This window comes from Vidua macroura, chromosome Z (assembly GCF_024509145.1).
Source record: "Vidua macroura isolate BioBank_ID:100142 chromosome Z, ASM2450914v1, whole genome shotgun sequence".
Classification (NCBI taxonomy): domain Eukaryota; kingdom Metazoa; phylum Chordata; class Aves; order Passeriformes; family Viduidae; genus Vidua; species Vidua macroura.
In genome coordinates this window covers 59978456-59997443 of record NC_071611.1, presented here as the reverse complement: position 1 = coordinate 59997443, position 18988 = coordinate 59978456, and the positions used below count along the sequence as shown (strand labels likewise).

General features: G+C 39.3%; 1 protein-coding gene across 6 annotated transcripts in view; it reads left to right on the top strand.

The window, feature by feature from the left end:
- Nucleotides 1-15741: 15741 nt before the first annotated feature.
- TMEM161B (transmembrane protein 161B) overlaps nt 15742-18988 on the top strand; it is a 51865-nt gene continuing 48618 nt past the window's right edge. For 5 of the 6 annotated variants that reach the window (XR_008441207.1, XR_008441206.1, XM_054002869.1 and 2 more), the window contains exon 1: nt 15742-16685. Coding sequence is in view for 4 of the 6 variants with exons in the window: in XM_054002869.1 (XP_053858844.1) it covers nt 16683-16685 (3 nt within the window). In the remaining 2 variants the exon portion in view is untranslated. The remainder of the gene's footprint in view (nt 16686-18988) is intronic. The other variant, XM_054002870.1, reaches the window with a different exon arrangement.

Sequence of the window (18988 nt, the reverse complement as noted above, 5' to 3'; positions counted from 1 at the left end):
AGAGTAAGGAATACCAAAAGTGTGGCAAACACCCCATTCCATTAAAACTGTGAGGAATTTTTGAGCTGTATATGACCATTGTTTGGTTTTGTTTCTTGAGGTACACCTAAGAAAGTAAATGCTTGCAAAAAATGTTGACAAGCATGATTGGTAGTTTCTCCTGTGTGTAAGGAGTTAAAAATTGCACCTGAAAAAGTCTATACTGACACATGAATGTTTTTAAATTTCCCCAGTAATCACTGGCTGGGGATACTTCTCAGTTTGTTTAGTCTTTTTTGGCAAAAGGCTGGCTTTGAAACTGGGGGAACATTACAGTTGTTTGCCAGTTAGCATGATTTTAAAGTGAGCCTGTGTAGCACTTAACCCTGCCCTCAGCAATCAGGCTTTAGACTTATGAGGCTGTGATTGTAGGAGTTGCTTTATTTCTATTGGTGCATATGAACCAGCTGCTGGAGCACACAGAGCTGCACCTGACACAATCACCAAGTTCAGGATTAGCATAGGGAATCAGGAATTCACTGTGCTACATGGCAATCTCAGCCCTACATTAGAGTCATTCATGCAAAATGACCCAAATTTGCAATAAGCACAATTAGCAATCCAAAGATGCATTTTAATTTAGTAGCTGACATTTGCTTGCATTTCAATAATGATTATGTGCTCCTTGGTATGAAAGGCTGAGGAAGACGAGCTTTTTACTCCCCTGAGAGCCCTACCAAAGTGTCCTAACTGCAATCCTTGATATTTAGGACAGAGAAGAAATTTTGTTTTCTGTAACCTAAAGGGTGGGTTTCTTTATTTTGTTCAGTGTTTACATAAATACAATAGAAAGGGTTTGGGGTTTGTTGATAATTTTTTGCTTTTCTCTCTCTTTAAGCAATCACTTCCAATTTAAAGGACAAAATGTTGCTGCCTTATGTATCTCTCTCCCCACTCACCAAATTGTTCAAAGCATTCCCATACCTAAATCACCTACCATTCCTGTCCTTGGGACCTTTAACTGAAGTTAAACTGCTCGAGCGAGAATCTAGCAAAGTAGTTTCACTCCTGATCGCTCCTGACACCCAAAGAGCTTGAATTCAGAAAAGAAATAAAAATCTGAGTTCTATTTACCTTGCATTCATGTATCTAGGTATTGAAATTTCTGCCTATGATGCAGGGAGAGGGGACAGACAGGAAGTGGACAAAGTATGGATTCGGCGATAATTTGTAGCAAAAAGCATGCAGTTCAAAAGCTAAAGCTCCCACTGGAGAACAGAAAATTTAATGAGGTTCGTAATGGAATACAATGCTCAGTAGTAAATTATTTGTTAATTGACAATGCAATCAGCATGCTGATTAGGGTTGCTTGGTTTTTTACTAAACATTGACTGAATCAAAACAGTTAGTCATTGTTCTGCTTTTGAGTATCTTGTGGAACAAATGGACATTCAGAACAGAGATTGTCAATAACAGTGAGTGCGCTCCAGGTATCATTTAAATCTGGTGATAAAATTCTCCTGATAAATATTTTAAAGTGTTTTAAATCCACAGTGTTTGCCTAGTATATTGTAAACTCTGTTTTAAGAAACAGTAGGCCTACAAAGGCCTTCTGTCAATCCTTGTTTCTTTCTTGGATGGTGGATATTACATTTTATTTGGTAATTTTTTTAGTATTACCTTCAAAATTACTTTTGGACAAAAATAATGACAATAAACAGAATTTGAAGATTTAAACCAGAAGAAGAAATAAAAATTACCTAGAGGAGAAGTTATTATTCCCTGGATATATTAGAAGTGTAATTAGAGTTTTTGTAAATCCACATGAAATATGTATGGATGTAAAATTAGATTTTTTTAAATATCAGATGCTGTTTGATCTTTTTCTTAATGTAATTTCTTTAAAGGGACATCCCTTTACTGTGAAATGAGATTGCTTTTTACTTTAGTGGGCTCAAATAAAAGCAACAAAAACAGAACTCCTTTGGTATTAACAACACAATGGGGAGGGTGACTATTGTTCTTTTATGTACGCTGACTGTAAATATTTAGCCTATTGAATGCTCAGACAAACCTTGGATTGCACAGATCAATTCTCTTATTGATACAATATGCACCTGTTTTAAGACAATTATTATTGTTTTGATTGTCTGTCTGCTTTGGATTGTATAGATTAACAAGAGACAGAAAAGTGAACTAAAAGAAAGAAAAAAAAAAAAAAAAAAAAAACAAAAAAAACCTGGGAGAATTACAGACCAGAAGCTTTACATTTTTTATTAATGAAGTTCCTATTCTGTAAATCCCAATTACATAAATCATCAGATTATTCACTCACGATGATTAGATTCCTTTAAAATCCAATAAATAAGTATCTATGTGTTTCATCTATTCCTGTTTATGACCCAAGAGGTTAAAAGCTTTTGACTGGCATTCGACTTCTGACCTCACATAAATGTTATCTTATCAGTTCCTGCTTGTTAACTTGTATTGAGTGCTTGTCCTTGATGGCTTTTAGATAAAGGGGGTTTTATTATATTTCCTATTGAAGCTGAAACATTTGCTTTGTTCTTCATCTGTAGTCTCAGCCCACTGAGTAACCTTGTAACCTACCGATTTTTGCTGAATAGACTAAAATCCAAACTATTTCGTTTATAAGAAGCCTTAATTTTGTCCACAAAATTGTTGCCGGACTTGATCTAATATTTTGTAAGATTGTTTGGTCTTTTTTTAGCAAGTTTCTGATCCAGTGTTGAATGTTACCTTTATATTTTTTCCATAACTTTTAATAATAGTAGATTTGACCAAGAGCAGAGGACATAATCACTCATACAAAGTTATATTTTCTACACGAATTTGGGAAGCCTCCCTAAAGATCTTTTTAACACATTATATATATGAATCATATATATATATATATATATTATGTCATTGTTGGATAAATATGTGTTAATTTTGCCTATCATATTGAAGGGATTTATTTTATATTATTCATCTCTGAAGGGATTTCTTTTATGTTATTCATATTCATGTCTTTATATCCTTCTCATGCATCCAAACTTGTCGATGTCAGTGTGATGACTCATGTGCAGATGTTCCTCCAGACAAACCTATATGATGTTCTGCTGTGTGCATATAAGCTTGAATATGTTTAGAATGTTTTGTTACTCTTTGAAAGGATGTTAGGAGAATGCAATTGTAGTTCCTCTAGGAGATTTGTTAATGGACATTTTTCATTAAGTTTCTTATAGAAATTGGTCTATAATCATAGACAAAGAATGAAAAGGCATTGTGAAATGGAAAATATTAGCAACTGCAGAAGCTTGATGTATTGCTGCAAACATTTTTTGCTTTTTCTTTTTAGATTAAAAGGAACAAACTTGTTTTAAATCACAGCACTCCTCCTCTGCATGTTTTGTCTAAGGCGTGCCCACGTTATTTAGAGTGACAAACCCAAATGTGTCATAACTGATGATTGCATGAGAGGGCAAAAACTTAATTTGTAAAAATGCTGCCATTGACTTTGGTCTTTAATCAGGTCTGTGGATGGAGTCTCTTGTCTAAACTGCCACTTAGGAGCTGTGTAACCTGCAGAGTTTCTCAAGGAGACTTTTGCTGGTTTATTTGCTTTTACCTTGTTTGACCATGAAGATAGTACTTGATATAAAAAAAAAAAAATTACTGTCTAGTGGTCACAAAGAAATGACATCTAATAATTCTTGCATTCTGTGGCCCTTTGTGGAAATGTATTCGCACAAAGCAAATATGTAAGCAAAATATTATTATTGTGACCAAGATCAATTTGCCTGCAAATCAATGTGCAGGTATGCCATTCAGGAATGCTAAAACAGGAAATCTCCTGGATGGACGCTTCCCTAAATTAACTTTGTTCTGGCTAATATTTATTGAAAAAAAACTGATTACTGTTTTAAATGTTCACACTGTCACTGTGGAAAGTGTAAGGGATTTGATCCTTGTTAATGTTGCTTATATTTCAACAAAATAAATATTTAATACAATTTTTATCTTTGTACTTAAAATATTGTGTAGTTTGTGTAGTTTAAAGATGTAGGCTCAAAAATAAAATGTCACACCCCCCAAAAAATCTGCTTATTGTAATTTAGTAATTTCATAAATGAGTATTATGATGTTCCTACCTGGTTAGAATTTTTTAAAGGAAAGCTAAAATTTGAATATTCACAACTTGGCCATCAGAAACCTGAAAATAAGGGTGTAAAGCAATTTGTCAATGAAATAAATGCCATCAACAACACTGTCATTAACATGCATACTGTTCAGTTCAGCATTAGCAGCTCCAGATGTAATTGATTAAGCTAGTATTGGAAATTTATTAGCCAACTTTTAGTAGTAGTGTGAATGTAGTCAGTTTTAATTATTTTGAAAACCTGCTGAAAAATAGAAAACTTGTCCCTTCCAAAAGGAAAAGGAGGAAAAAAAAAGGAAAAGAAAAGGCCTGAAATGTAAAATAAAACCAAAACACTAATTAGTCTTAGGGTTTCGTTTCATCAAAGAGGAAAGGAAAGGAAAGTTCAGGGAAGGGAAGTGGAAGTGGAAGTGGAAGGGGAGGGGGAAGGGGGAAGGGGAAGGGGAAGGGGGAAGGGAAGGGACTCATTTTTATCTTCTTGCAAACAGCACAAATCCAAGATTTGTTTCTCCTATTTTTGGAGAATGTTTAGAAAATCTTGAGAATAAATTAAGAATAAATGGCGAGATCGATTTTTAATAGGGAAAAAAATTGTTGATTAGGAGGAAAAAAATTATCACATCTTTCCCCCATAACCCACAGAAGAAGGCACTGTCCAGTTGGTATCAGTACAAGGAGACATCAAAAGGTCTCCTCATTGCAGGGTGTGTGGATCAGAGGGGCTCAAACCTGCCAGTAGCACCTGCAACTCCCCCTTCAGCTGACCTTAAGCCCCAAAAACCTCCATATTCCCACGTCTTCCTTGTCTGTGGATGTTTGCTGGCTGGGGGATGCAGACCCCTCCTTGCTTTCCCTGATACAGGAGTGGAGATGGGACTCAAGCATTCTTATTTCCAGTGTAAGCAAACCTATGCCATTTTTTATTATAACTATTATCACTATTGCTGTGATGAGGAGGGGGTCTCCCCTCATCTTGAAGCCTCCACTACATTTTGTGCACCTGCCAGACCCCCATTGGTGCTCTCACAGAGGAGGCTTCCCTGTCCTCCTTGGATACAAGCAGATCACATCCTCTAATAGATTGATTTCCTCATGTATAAAGATAATTAACTGATTGCTCTCCTTTTCATGGCATTAGCACTGATGTCCTACAGCATGGTGTGTTTCTCTTTGTACACAAATCTTAGATCCTTCCCAGACCTCACCTACTGTTTGGGTGCAGCCACCTCCTCACCTTTCCTGATGACCTAAATCACACCTAATGCAGGGGACAGGTAGCTTTGGAACAGTAAATCTTGTTCTGGGTTTTTTTTCATAATGAAGTGGGGGATGAAGTTTTGGCTCTCACAGCTCCCAGTTTATCACCACTTGTTAATACACCCCACCCATCTTGGGTCCCAGCTTGCTGTATTTGGGAACATCTCTCCCACCCACCCCTAACACCTCTGCACAGGGAAAGACAAATTTGGAGAAATACTGATATTTTCTTTTGTAGTGAAAAAACAAGATGTATTTGGGCTATTATAGCAGGGCAACTTCCTTGGAAAGATTATTTTAAATACAAAGGCATGCATTTAGGGCTCATGATGCTGAGAGAAAAGGACTCTACTATAAATTAATAGCCTGTCCTGGTATTTGGAGAACAAGAGTGACAACTTGTTGGAAGTTCACAAGGAATCATTTATATTTCACACTCCAGTAGGCAGCTGATTTGAGCATGTCTGTTAGCATAACAAAAGCTCTGAGCCTGTGAACTTCAGAAACCTTTCGACCTCTTAGCTGCTGGCATGAATAGCCCCCAGCTCTTACTATAGAGATCTCCCAAAGCTCCCCTGTTCGTGGCTAAATTGTTAATCAGGGTAATTTAATATAGTTTTCAATATGCCCCATCTCTTATTGAGTATGGTATTCACGGATCTTTCCCCCTCCAGAAAGAAAAGTTCCTCTTTATTCAAGTGTGAGAGGGGCAGCTGCAGAGCCCCTGAGCCCCCTCAACCTTCTCATCCTCCAGCACAGAGGATGAAGGGAGTGAGGCAAACCAGGAAGCGCACCCTTATCCCTCCTTTACTCCCCAGAACCCCCAAACCAGACAGTCTCATGCCCTTGCAATCCCTCCTTCAGCAGGTCTGATGACTTCAATATTAAATCTAGATTTAAATTATTTAATTATTTGTTTTCATATTTATATTTTTCCTCCCATCCCTCCTTTTCATCAGTGGGCAGTAATCTGGGTATGAGCTGCAGCTCAGCCAACTCCTTCAGGGCACTTCTGGGCAGAGATAAGGGGATTTATTTCCCGTCCTGTTACTTGGTGTTTCCTCTTCTTTCTCTCACTTATCCTGCAAAAAGTTTCTGGGACCAAAATTTCTATAGAGGAAATTTAGCAAGTGAGACACACCTATGTTTTGGGGGAAGGAGTGGGTCTTTTGTTTGCAGCATAGCCTGGTATTTGAGTTCTTGGCATGCTTAAAACTTCTGGCTACAATTTGCCAGAATTGGTAAATGATGGGGAAGAAATCTGTGCTGTTTGCAATGTGAGGTGCATGGTCAAGAATACAGTCCACTGCATGGTGTGGGGCAGTATCATTTTTCCATGGTCTCTGCCTGAATTGTGTGAGTGGATTCTCTATATGTCATGTAAATAACTACTGAAGAGCATGGAGAGGAACACTTTCTAAAATAAAACTAATCAGGGGGATGTTTCTTTAAAATGTCTAAAATCACACCTGAGTTGTGTTATATGCAAAGATCTTAGAATAATTTGGTCTTGAAACAAAAGAACAAAACTGAATTTAGAACATGTACTTGTGTAGACAGACAAATCAGAAACACATTTTCTGTATTTTATTTTCCTGAAGCGGAGGATATATGTCTTTGCATTTTGTTTGTTTGACTTTAACTATTGTGTTTGTGGACATAAGTCACATAGTTCTTAATCCAATTTTTTTCCCTTTTTGAAGCTCCATATTTATGCTTGATTTCCCTGATAAATTTTTCATAGACTTCAGAATTTTTACAGCATTTTCTGAAATATGTAGAAGAAGTCTTAATCAAGATAAACTTATGGTTCTAATATTTGTCAAATGTCTTTTGAACAATCAAAAAAATCCAAATAAATAAGATACTCACTTCACAGAAATGAAAGAAATAGCCATCAGTTTCCTTTAAGAAGATAAAATTACAGGTTTTTTATATTACTTCTTGTTCATTAGGGTTTTTAAAAATAAGATTTTAACTTTGTTACAACCTATGATTCATACCTACCATTTCACATTTAAATATCTAAATTTCTGTTTAATTTTCTTTGATAATATTAATAATTGTGCAGGAGAAGATGCCTTTGCTTTGTGCCGATACAGAAATATATTTTTGTATTTTTCAAAAAAAAGTTTTAGATTCTTAATTAAAATAATTTTATTTTGACTGAAAGTCAAGTTAATTTAATTCTGATTTAAAATTGTATAGGATTTTTTTTGTTTGGTTGTGGCTTTTTGGTTTTGATTTGTTTTTTTCCTTCTAGCAAATAAATAACTGGTTTTCTGCATATTAGGAGATATTTACTTAGGTGCTTATTTCTGAGCTGCTTCCATTTAATAATACAGTTTGGGCCTATAGGACTATTGTATTGGAAAAATATATATATATTTGGGATTATGTTTGACATGGGAAATTAATGCAGACACCAGAACAATTACATTACAATCCCATTGGGAGCACTAGCACCAAATATAGCCAGACTGATGGGATACTGTCTAGACGGTCCCTTTATGTATCAGCTGTTTTTTCCCTACTTTATTGTCCAGCTTGAATATATAGATGGAACCTGCATATGGAGCCCAAATGTAACCATTCTTGCATTCATATTTTGCTGTAAAAAATGAACAAAATTCCCAAAACTGGATGCATCCAGCAACCATGTCCTGGTAGGAATAGTTACAGAACACAAAAGCAAACAAACTTTGCTTTTAATAACAAAGATGTAGCTGTGTGCCTACATAGGCACAGATATGCTTGCACATAAATGTTATATAATTAAAAATGCAAATCAGTAGAATTATCACTTGAGACCACATGTGCATGCATAGAAAATCCTGGCTGTGACTCTGCTTTCTGTGGGGAGGAAGCTGAGGATGTTTTTGGGGGAGCACTGTAGACATGTAGATCTGTGTTTTAATGTGCTCCATCTATTCCCAAAATAAGATAAAAAATAAATAAAACAAGCAGGTATTGTGAAGAGGCAATTAGGAGCCACCATATATGTAAATTACAGCCTTTCATTTTTGAAAAGGGCAAAGGATAAAAAGAAAGAATATTTTTTAAATGTTTACACTGTAATTAGTAGTGCAGACTCACATTTTCACTTGCTGAAGCTCATACTGGAGCTGGTATTAGGCCTTTACTAAAGATGTGTAGTACCATTTTGGGCTTTTTTAAGGAGGAAACATCAGAAACCCTTGAGAAAGAAATTGCTGCAGAACTCATTTTTATAAATTAATATGCATCTTGTTACTATGCCACAAGGGAATTTTTTTTTTGCCATTAGTACTGAATGCCGTTTTAGCCAGAAAGAGCCATGGACTGCTGGATGGCAGGCAGGCGGGCAGGCAGGAAGGAAGGAAGGAAAGAGGGAGGGAGGGAGGGAGGGAAGGAAGGAGGGAAGGAAGGAGGGAGGGAAGGAGGGAAGGAACCCCCAGCTATATCAAGATACTGTGCTGAACAAATTTTAGAAATGACACAAAGTCTGGGGAAAATATGGACATCCTATGCCTGCACCTTTATTATCTGAAAATGGCACTCTGTGGGTAGTTACTCTCTGAGATGATTTTGTTTTGCCTTGGCAAGATGCCTGCTGCCTGCATCTTGAACAATAGGCTGAACAATAATGGCTCATTTTTTCACTGATCTTATCCATCTGTGCCCTTTTTTAAATTGCTTTTGTTTTAATTTGAAACACATTGGAAAAATATTTGGACTATTCTTGATATTTTTTTACTTCTAACTGGAAGTAAATTTTACTTCAATACCAAGGTATTGATAATAATGGATTTCTTGATAACATGTTAATTGCAAACTTCACTCTCTTCCTGCCAGGGATAGTTTTGCTGCGGTCCTTCTGTACTGACTTAGATCTCCTTTAGATTCAATTAATCACTTGCAAACTTCTGATTGAAAACATGCTATTTTAATTTATTATTTCTACTTCTAAAATATTATGGGAAGTCATCAGTGATTGGTTTACAATCAGGAATTCTGTGCTCCTCTGTGGAGCATTGTGTGCAGTGTGGAAAGCCTGGTAATCATCAGTGCTGCACACACACAGACCAAATGTGGAATCACTTTGTTGTTTCTTGACCTGGCATGAAGTGGAGGGAAGGGGCAGAAACTTCACAGCAGCATCTTTTGTCCCTGGAGTGTAGTTGTTTACCATGCACCATTTCTTACATAGTGTGCCTGCAGGTATCCATAAAACAGTTTTGACAAGGGCCTTGCAGGATTCAGGAGCTGCATTGGATGGCACATAAACAGGTATATAGGATGGGTGAGGCTTCTCACGAAATAAATAGCTGTGAAGGGAAGCAGAGGTCTGATAAGTTCTGATTGAAAAATAAAGCTTTGACTTGCAATGGAATGCCACTGGATTAAAATAATCCTATTATTTGAAATTAACCTGTGAGGCTTTGAGTAAAACCTAATAACCACCATCCTGTAATCTTTCCTCTTACCATCACTGTGACCCTGAAAGTATTTGTACTGTTCCTGTAAAGCACACAAATCCATCTCTCCTGCTTCCTCTTTTTGCCTCCTTCTTTTCTTTCCACTTCTCCCACCTGGCTGTAAAGATGATGCCTCTGAAGTTGAAAAATTTAAGAAAGCGCCTATCTCTAAGCTCTGTGCACAGTTCTTGGCCTGTGGATAAACATAATCTCTGGTTTTCCAAGTTCTGATACCCCAACTCTCCCTTGCTCCCTCATGATTTATCATAATGTCTCCTGCAGTGGGCAAATAAGGTTATGATCTCAAAAAAAGTTCAAAAATAGGGGTTTTATTCTAGGTTTTGGGGAACAATGAAAGTTACACAAACCTGCAAAATTACTTACTATTTATTCTTGGCATATGAGGCAAGTTAAATTGTTCAGGAATTATGACTGCAATTACAGAGCTTGATGGCTGGAAAGAAAAATGTGCCAGTTCAGGGTAACCATCACAGCAGATACCAGAATGAGCACTGCTGTACTGCTGTATGAAATGAATGGGCCAGGAGACCTGCTCCTTTTTAATGCCTTTATTATAAAATCAGCTATGGGTGGGGGCCCGAGGGGTTGTGCGCACTGCCTCTGCTCCCTTCAGCGACGTGGAGGAGGAGGATGTCAGCTTTGCTGTATAGCAGAGCTGGGGCTTCCATCCTCATGGGCGTGCCTAGGAAGATGTCTGTCAGTTCAAGTTTTGATAGTCTTTATACTCCTCTTGGCCCACTCTGGTTAGGGTGATGAGGGTGAAAAATTCTGACCAGGGTCCCGATGTTGTCCCATGCCCTCTTCGGTCAGAGGTGTTTGTTTATTTCTTTATTTGTAGGGTGGCTAGTTGTCTTAAGGGTTCTTTGTAGGTAATCCTTGTTACCAGGTCTTATGGGAGTTTCATATTTGCTTATTAGGTGATGTAATCTTCTTCTTGTATAGTCTGACATTTTAGTAGGAGCAGCGGGGGTAATACCTGATGGTAAGGGGATTTAATTAACAATAGAATTATTGAACAAATACTTTGTAACTGACATTGGAACTTCACATAATGATAGAGTATCTAACAAGCCATTAACATTGAAACTTTATATCAACTTCCTTAACAATATATTATGTATTCTCTACACTGTACACACAAAGTGCAGAGCCAGGACCAACATGATAAAGGGCTCATGGAGGAAAAGTTGTTTTGGGCCACAGCAGCTGCTGGTAGGAAGGACATGAGGAGACTGAATGCTTGGTACATGCAGTTAGTGATAAGTTTTGTCTAGGTGTTACAAACTTCAAACACAGAAGAGCATGGAAAACTACGTCTCTGTGAATAAAACTGATTGAACCCAGGAATGTTCAAAATACACTCCAAAATTTGATTAAAACCAAATGAGATTAGATGCTGGTGCAAAAAAAGATTATATAAATAATTTAATAGTAAAAGAGGCAAAAAGAAAGACAGAGAGACAGAGAAAGAGGGAAAAGGCAAGGGCAAAAACAAGGGAAAAGGAAAGAGAAAGGCAAAGGGAAAGGGAAGAGAAATTCTGTGAAGGGAAGTTCCGGGAAGGGAAAGGAAGTTCTAGGAAGGGAAGTTCTGGGAAGGGAAGTTCCGGGAAGGGAAGTTCTGGGAAAGGAAGGGAATTGAAAACATTCAGTTTTTTTCAATATGACCCAAAATTAAAGGATTCTGGCATTCAAAACTGTGTAACCCCTGTTAACACCAAAACACTGATTGTTTCAGGATCATTTATCCAAAGCCAGTTTATAAAATTAATTGATCTCTCTTTTGCATACCAGAGGACTAATGCTAACTCTGCCTTACAGAAGAATGCAACACTTCACATTACAGAAGAATGGAAGAGTTCTTGACATTATTACCACAGAGCGATGCTGGAATCACAATAAGACACACGAAGACACACTTGTAAAACACTCAACAGATGCATTATTCTGTTGCACTTTTAAATCTGAGCCTTACGTCTTGACAAAATTTATTTTGGGCATTTTTGACCTGGATTTATCGTGTTTTAAAAAAAATGGATTTACATTGAGGATTAATTTGGCCCGTTACACTATCATCCCTATGTTTTCATACTAAGCCTGTATCATGATGTTTTTAAGCTTTTTTTTTAAACTAATTGAAGAATTGCTTTTTGTCCTGGTTCAAGGTAAATTTGGGAGTCAACCTAGGACACTCCTATAAATACCATTCTGATAGGAAGCACAGAGAAAAGCAAGAAAAAAAAGGAGAGAGAAGTAAGTACAGGCAACAAAACTCCTTGATAGCTTTTATTCTATGATCACAGAGCACCACTTCCAGTTAATACTACTGAAGCAACACAATACTTCATTATTGGATATAAACAACACATAATAAGCATCTATGGGACACTAGGTAACACCCATTAGTGAAGGAAGATCTTCATAACTCACATGTTGGTTTACCATTTCATTTTATTAACTCTCAATTATTAGAGAGCAGTAGCGCTTTGCACTACAACAACAGCTAACTTCTTCAGGGCTCACTATGTGATAGATTTCCCAATGCTAGTCTTTTGGGGATTTTCTGAAAAAAGGATTGCACATATGATTTGTTTATGTGTTGAAAGGTAGACAGAGACAACGGATAAAAACGAGGGGCTGCTTGGTTTTCTGTGCATACAGCCCTCTATACAAAGCTGACTAAGCCTGACCTGTTCTCTTCCCTGAAAACATAGGAAAGTAAAAAATTCATCACTGACCTTGATGAATAGCAGAGGGACTGGGGGTGGGGGGAGGCACAGAACTTGAGAACTTGCATCCTGACCCTCATCTCCCCTTTGACAGCATGGGACTAGAATAATTAATAACCTGATCACCACTCACTCATGGTCAGTGTATTTGGGGCCCCTGCTATGGTTTAGATCTCTACAAATCATCATTCTTTTGAGGAATGGAGAAGCATGTGATCAGAGCATCAAGAGGAGCTGGAGAATTCCTAGTCCTGAGACTTACAAATGCTGCTGTTATATTCTGATGTGTAGAAGGAGAATATTTTTCTTGTCAGTGTTTCGTTTGGTTGGTTGTTTTTTTTAACAGATGTTTGTAATACTTACAAGTACTTAGGATATACTTCCTAATGCCCAAGGAACTGAGACACTGAGTAACAGCTTGTGTCACCATACCCAAGTATTTAAAGCATGTTCCTGACATTCCAAGCCTCCAAACACACCAGAGTTACTCTGCCCATTACACTGCTTCTCTAAGAAGCAGAAGATTCATTTTAAAATTCTGGTTCTGACCTACAAGACCTTCACTGGTCCAGCTCCTGCACACAAGCACAAGATTTTTTCCTCAACTGCACTGCAGATTCCAGTCCAATGATCATCATCTACTATTGGCTCTAATAGCAACATACCAAAGAACTTGCCCTTTTTTTGCATTACATATCTGGAACGCTTTGCCAATTTGTAGCCCATTGACTCAGGACAAGATTTTTATACACAAATGCCACTCTGGGACACTGCAGCATGTACTAGCCCATTGCTGATATAGTTATGTTCTGATGATGCTGTTATGACTTTGTTTTTCAGATGCTTTACTGTATATTACAACAATGTACATGAAGTGTCAAGATACAGTACAGAAAAAAAAGCATCAAAACCACTCTGTGCTTTTTAAAAGGAAATACTACTGTGAGAGACATGTATTTTTAAATTCTTTTAACACATAGTGGTTAAATCTAATCACAACACACCACTGGCCTTTTTAGCACTTCTGAACTGCTCAGCCAGAAGGCACTTGATCAGTAGCTTGATTTTTTAGGGGGGAAAAGAGTGCTATCAGAAAGCATATTTCAAGTTAACTGAAAAGAACAGTAATGACTTCAGAAATGTCACACAGTAGATAAAATGAGAAGTGCCTAGTTTTAGCAGTGATATATTTGATTTGTCTGTTTTATGTTGTGTTCCATTTGAAACAGCACATTTAGACAGCATAAGTTTTCTATGCATATAGAGGTATATGCATACATGAATATTGTGTGCTGGCTTAGCTGTGTGAACCAATGTATTAAAAATATGTACCTTCATACATTCTGAATAATGAGGCATATACATCCAACTTAAGACTGCTTTGTATTCAGCTGGAACAGGCAGTAAAAATATGTCTGCTCTAATGCATTTCTTAAAACTTACTCACTGTTTGAGACAAGAGGGCTCAAGAGAGCAACTTCACAGGTTAGGTGGTGTTTGTACCAGTAGTGGTGTTTGGCAGTAATGCACGGAGCAGTTTTCTTTACCTTGCTGCTGCAAAGGCTCCACTCAGCCCATATAAATCCATTCAAAAATCCATTTCCCCATAGTGATTAGAACAATTTTGGTCTTGTCTTTGTGTGAAATACAAATTTAAACAACACTAGAATTAAAATACTAGAGCTCTGAAATTGTGATTGCTAGAGTTCAAGCTGACCAATTCTTGTTTCAGTTAATTAAACAGTCCAGCTCACTTCCAATTTTGAATATATTTCATAAAATGCCACCAACTTGTATCAGTGATGAAATCTTATGCCAAAGAGTTCCACAAGTAAGTAATTTGTTTAAAACACTTTTGAGACTCTTACCTCCACAAGTAAACATGCCTCAAATCAGTTGGTCTCCAAATGCATCTCATCTCTTAGCATCTCTACAATAAGACTGATACCTTTTTGTTGTAACTTTGCCATTTAAAGGGCTTATTAATTTTCTTTAGTATTCTGTCTGCAAGAAACACATGGAGTAGAACAAATGCCTTTAGAATTTGTTATTTTCTGGACATGCAACATTTGCCATAAATGTGACCGAATTAGCATTAATAAATTGGAAGGCCAAAGACCTACTTGTTGACTAAAATTAAATGGTTTGAATATGTCAGAATAATCTTGTCTTTCGTACTATAATCTCTGGTATCTGAGAGGATTTCCTTTGAAATCTATTTCTTCTACTTCTACATTTTTAGAAATGTAATTTTGAGTGGGTTTTGTTTATTTTTTTTTTTTTTTTTTAGCTGAGACACATTTCAAATGAACAATTAAAAATGTCAGAATGACAGAGTTTATAACTCTTTCTGTTGAGAGTTCACTAAATTAGCTTTTCCTAGGGATTTGTGTGTGGAACAAGATTCAGATTCACTGTGAACAGCCCTGCAGAGAAGGATTTCAAGGTTCTGGTGGATGAAAAGCTGGATGTGAGCCTACCAGATACGTGTGGAGCACAGAAAGACAACTGTGTCCCAAGCTGCATCCTAACCAGCCTGATCAGCAGATCAAAGGAGGAGGAGGATTGAAGGATCAAGGAGGTCTGTTCTGACCTCTTGAGACCTTCACCTGGAGTTTTGTTTTCAGCTCTGGGGTCCTCAGCACAAGAAAGGCACGGACCTCCTGGAGTGAGTCTAGATGAAGTCTGCAAAGGAGATCACAGGACTGGAGCACCTGTGCAAAGGAGACAGTTGGCAATCATCAATCTAGAGAAGAGAAAGCTCCTGGGAGACCTCAAGAGCCCCTTTACCTAAAGATGGACTTACAAGAGCAAGAATGAATTTTTACACAGGCAGATAGTGACAGGAGCAGGACAAGCAGTTTTAAACTAAAAGTGGAGAGATTTAGATTAGATGTTAGGGAGAAGTTCCTTACTGTGAGGGTAGTGAGATAGTGACACAGGTTGCCTAGGGAAACTGGATGGACGCTCCATCCCTGGAAGGCCAGGTTGGCCAGGGCACTAAGCAATCTGCTCTGACGAAAGGTGTCGCTGACGTGGTACGGGCTTGAAATATTATCCATACAGTTCCTTCCAACTCAATCCTGTGATTGCCCTCCTGGTTTTCTCAGGAGGCAGATAAAGCATTACAAAATACAAGCAGATGCTAAGTATTTTCTACAGAAATATTACTTATCTATTCAAGCAGAATGCTCCTATTTGTTTCCAGCTCACATATAAGGGACCACAGCGACGCATTTAAAACCGCACGATTTACGACAAAACTGTTGAGCAACGCGACTATTTCCCAGTGCTCATTTGGGACGGACTATCCAGGTGTATCCCTTTCGGACAGATCCAGGTGGTGCGCAGTACTGTGTATTCTGCAAGGAGGACACCTATTTCCCTCGGGCCAAGCGACTCCACCGCGTTCCTCCGAGAGCCGCCCCTGGGTACCGCTAACAGCGGCCACGACCGGGAACAAGACCAGCCACCCTTCTGCCCTCAGTCCGCACAGCTGGGCATGCGCAGCGCCTGCACGGGGGAGCGCGATGTGACCTCGGCGCATGCGCGTGCCCCGCTTCTCCCCGCTTCTGCAGGGAGCTGCGTTCGCGCTGCCGCCGGGTCGGGCCCCTCCGCACTCCCCCTGCTCCTCTCCCGGTGCTCCGGCGGTGCCGTGCCTCACGCGGGGATCGGGAGTTGGGGAAACCTCTCGCGTCGGGGCGACCTCTCGCGTCACGTGGTTGGGGTCGCGGCGGCGCCCTGCCCGGGACAGGCTGGCCGCGCGACGCCTGACAGGGCTGTCTCCAGGGGGCCCGCGGGCCGTGCGCCGCGGCAGGCGCTTCTACCTTCTTCGCTTGTCACTAGCCGGCGAGGGTAGAGCGGTGAGGCCGGGGCTGTCCGTCGCGGCGCCATCTCAGCGCTCCGAGGCCCCGCCCGCTCAGGCGGCTGGTCGGACAGCTCTGGCGGGCCTTGTTCACGGCGGGATCCCGACGTGACCTCGGGGTGCACTGGTCGGGAGCGGCGAGCGGGCGGATTTATGTGCCGGGAGTGGGGCCGAGCTGGACGGCAGCGGCGGTTGGCGGGGCCGACGCGGGCACCATGGTGAGCGGGGCGGCCGGGTCCGCTCGCCTCCCTTGGCTCGGGGCTGAGCTGTTGAAGGCTCCGGTCCCTGGCTGTGGGGACAGCTGGGGGGTTTGGGCGCGTCGGGGCCAAGGAGGCAGCGGAGTGACACCAACGAGCTCTATAATTGGCGCTTGTGAATGGAACATTGCGGCGTCTGCTGCCTTCCGCGATCTTACACGGTTCCGCTGCCCAGTGGTTGTTTCCCTCTCTGCTGCTTTTCCGCTGGGAAGTAGAATGAGCCACTGGACTTAGTGCTCTGTAACTGGGTTAGGATGTCTCTTTATAAATGCACAAGATTCTTCTCTCTCTCTATAACTACATGACAGGAGGTCGTAGTGGGGTGGGGGCTGGTCTCTTCTACCGTGCCTGCAGTGAGATTTAGGGAAACGGCCTCAAGCTAAGACATTGGAAATACAAATTAGATACTAGGAAAAAGAAAATCTACTGTTTGGGTCGTCAGGCATTAGAATAAGTTGCCCAGCGAGATGGTGGAGTCACAATCCCTGTAAGTGTTTTAGAAACGTTTGGACCTGGTGATGTGTTTTAGAGGTTCAGGGATTACAGTGGCAGTGCTGGGTTGAGATTTGGTTTTGATGATCCTAAGTGCTTTTCCAGCATTGATTCTATGAGTATAACTGCCTTGTCGGGTCACCTTAAATCCTCTGTAAACGGAGCGTGTATGTGATCTTGGATATATTCAGAAACCTTTGCCAAATGCTTTGTTGTTCATTGCCACAAGTTTGCTGTTGGTGCTCTCGGTCATGTCACAGCTGCTGTGTGTGCTGTGGCAGCACGTGAGTGTTGTAGAATCACGGAGCAGTTGGGACGGGAGAGGATATAATGAAAAAAAGTCCCACCTCAAATTGCTTTTCACAGCAAGTATTTCAGCACAGCTACAATTTATTGGGCTAAATGTAGTGTACAGTTAGTGACTTTGTAACACGGTGGAACAAAGTTTGGTGTAATTCCTACTAACAATGTAACCTTGTTGGATATATGTTGCTTCAATAGAGCAGGCTAAGTATTTAATAAATATTAAATTTATGAAGATATATATCTCTACAGAGATATGCTGAATTTTGTATTTAGATCTTAGCATTTAAAGCACTGGAATTGATTGGCTTAGCCTTGAATGTACTTATAGATACAAGGAACAGGGTCTACAGGTATAAAAACGTATTTCGTATGTGCCATTAATATATTCCACTTTCATGTGACTATATGAATGTAAGTGTCAATATGTCATTTTAGCTATGGCACCAATGTTTGTTCATTGATCTAAGTGTTAAGAAATGCACTTTACAAGTATATCTTTGATAAAATCTGCCTTTTAACTGTTCTCCTACTTAGGAGTTTAATCATGTTGTTCCACTAAAGTAGTTTTTATAGTGTAAATTCTTGCTTATGAAAGGAATTATATTTTTTTCTCATTAAGCCTTTTTCTTTTTTCTTTTTTTTTTTTCTTTTCCACAGGGGTTAGAATATTTATTCAAAAGGCCTTGAGATGCTCCTCTCATTTGTAGGAGTCCGTGAGTGCTGTGGTCTAGTATGGGAAACCACATTTGGAAAATTGCAAACAAATAAGTTTTTCCTTTCAGTGTAGGTTCTTATTTAAATTAATTGAGTGCTTGCTTGTGTTGCCTAATGGGGTTGAAAGATCAGGTCCAGTTTCCTTTACTGGGTGCTGGCAGTCTGTGATTCCGTGACATTAGCAAAGGCAAAAGATGGTAGTCTACTTTTGTGCTATCTGGAAGCTGTATTTTCCAGTTCCAAAGCAACAGGAGAATGAAATATTGATCAGTTTCTTTTGTACCAAGTGGCTTAGGAATCAGGCTATAAACATCAACACCTGCCAGGCTGGGACTGTCAGGATTCCTCTGTGCTGTTGCAGTGCCAGTTAGGCCATGACTTTAAGCTCTGCACAAGTGTCTTAATACTGTGTAAGACCATGGTGTTTTAGACTGTTCAACAGAGGTTTGAAAGTCTTCTTACTTTTTATACTTGGAATGATACCTGTAATGGCAGAGCCTGTTCTTTAAAAAGCAAATCTTCTAGAGAGTGGGAACTTCTGTAGTTCCTACTTGTCTTATTTGTGGAAATACTGAGCAAACTAAATTTTGAAAATCTTGGAAAAGTAATAATGGAGTATAACCTTCTTTTCCCTGTGTAGTACATAATTTCTCTGAACTAGTTTTACTTATAATTTAATAATATATTCCATATATATTGGTGTTCACTGCAACAGGTATTCTGTATTGCCTCTTCAGTAATAATGATAAATT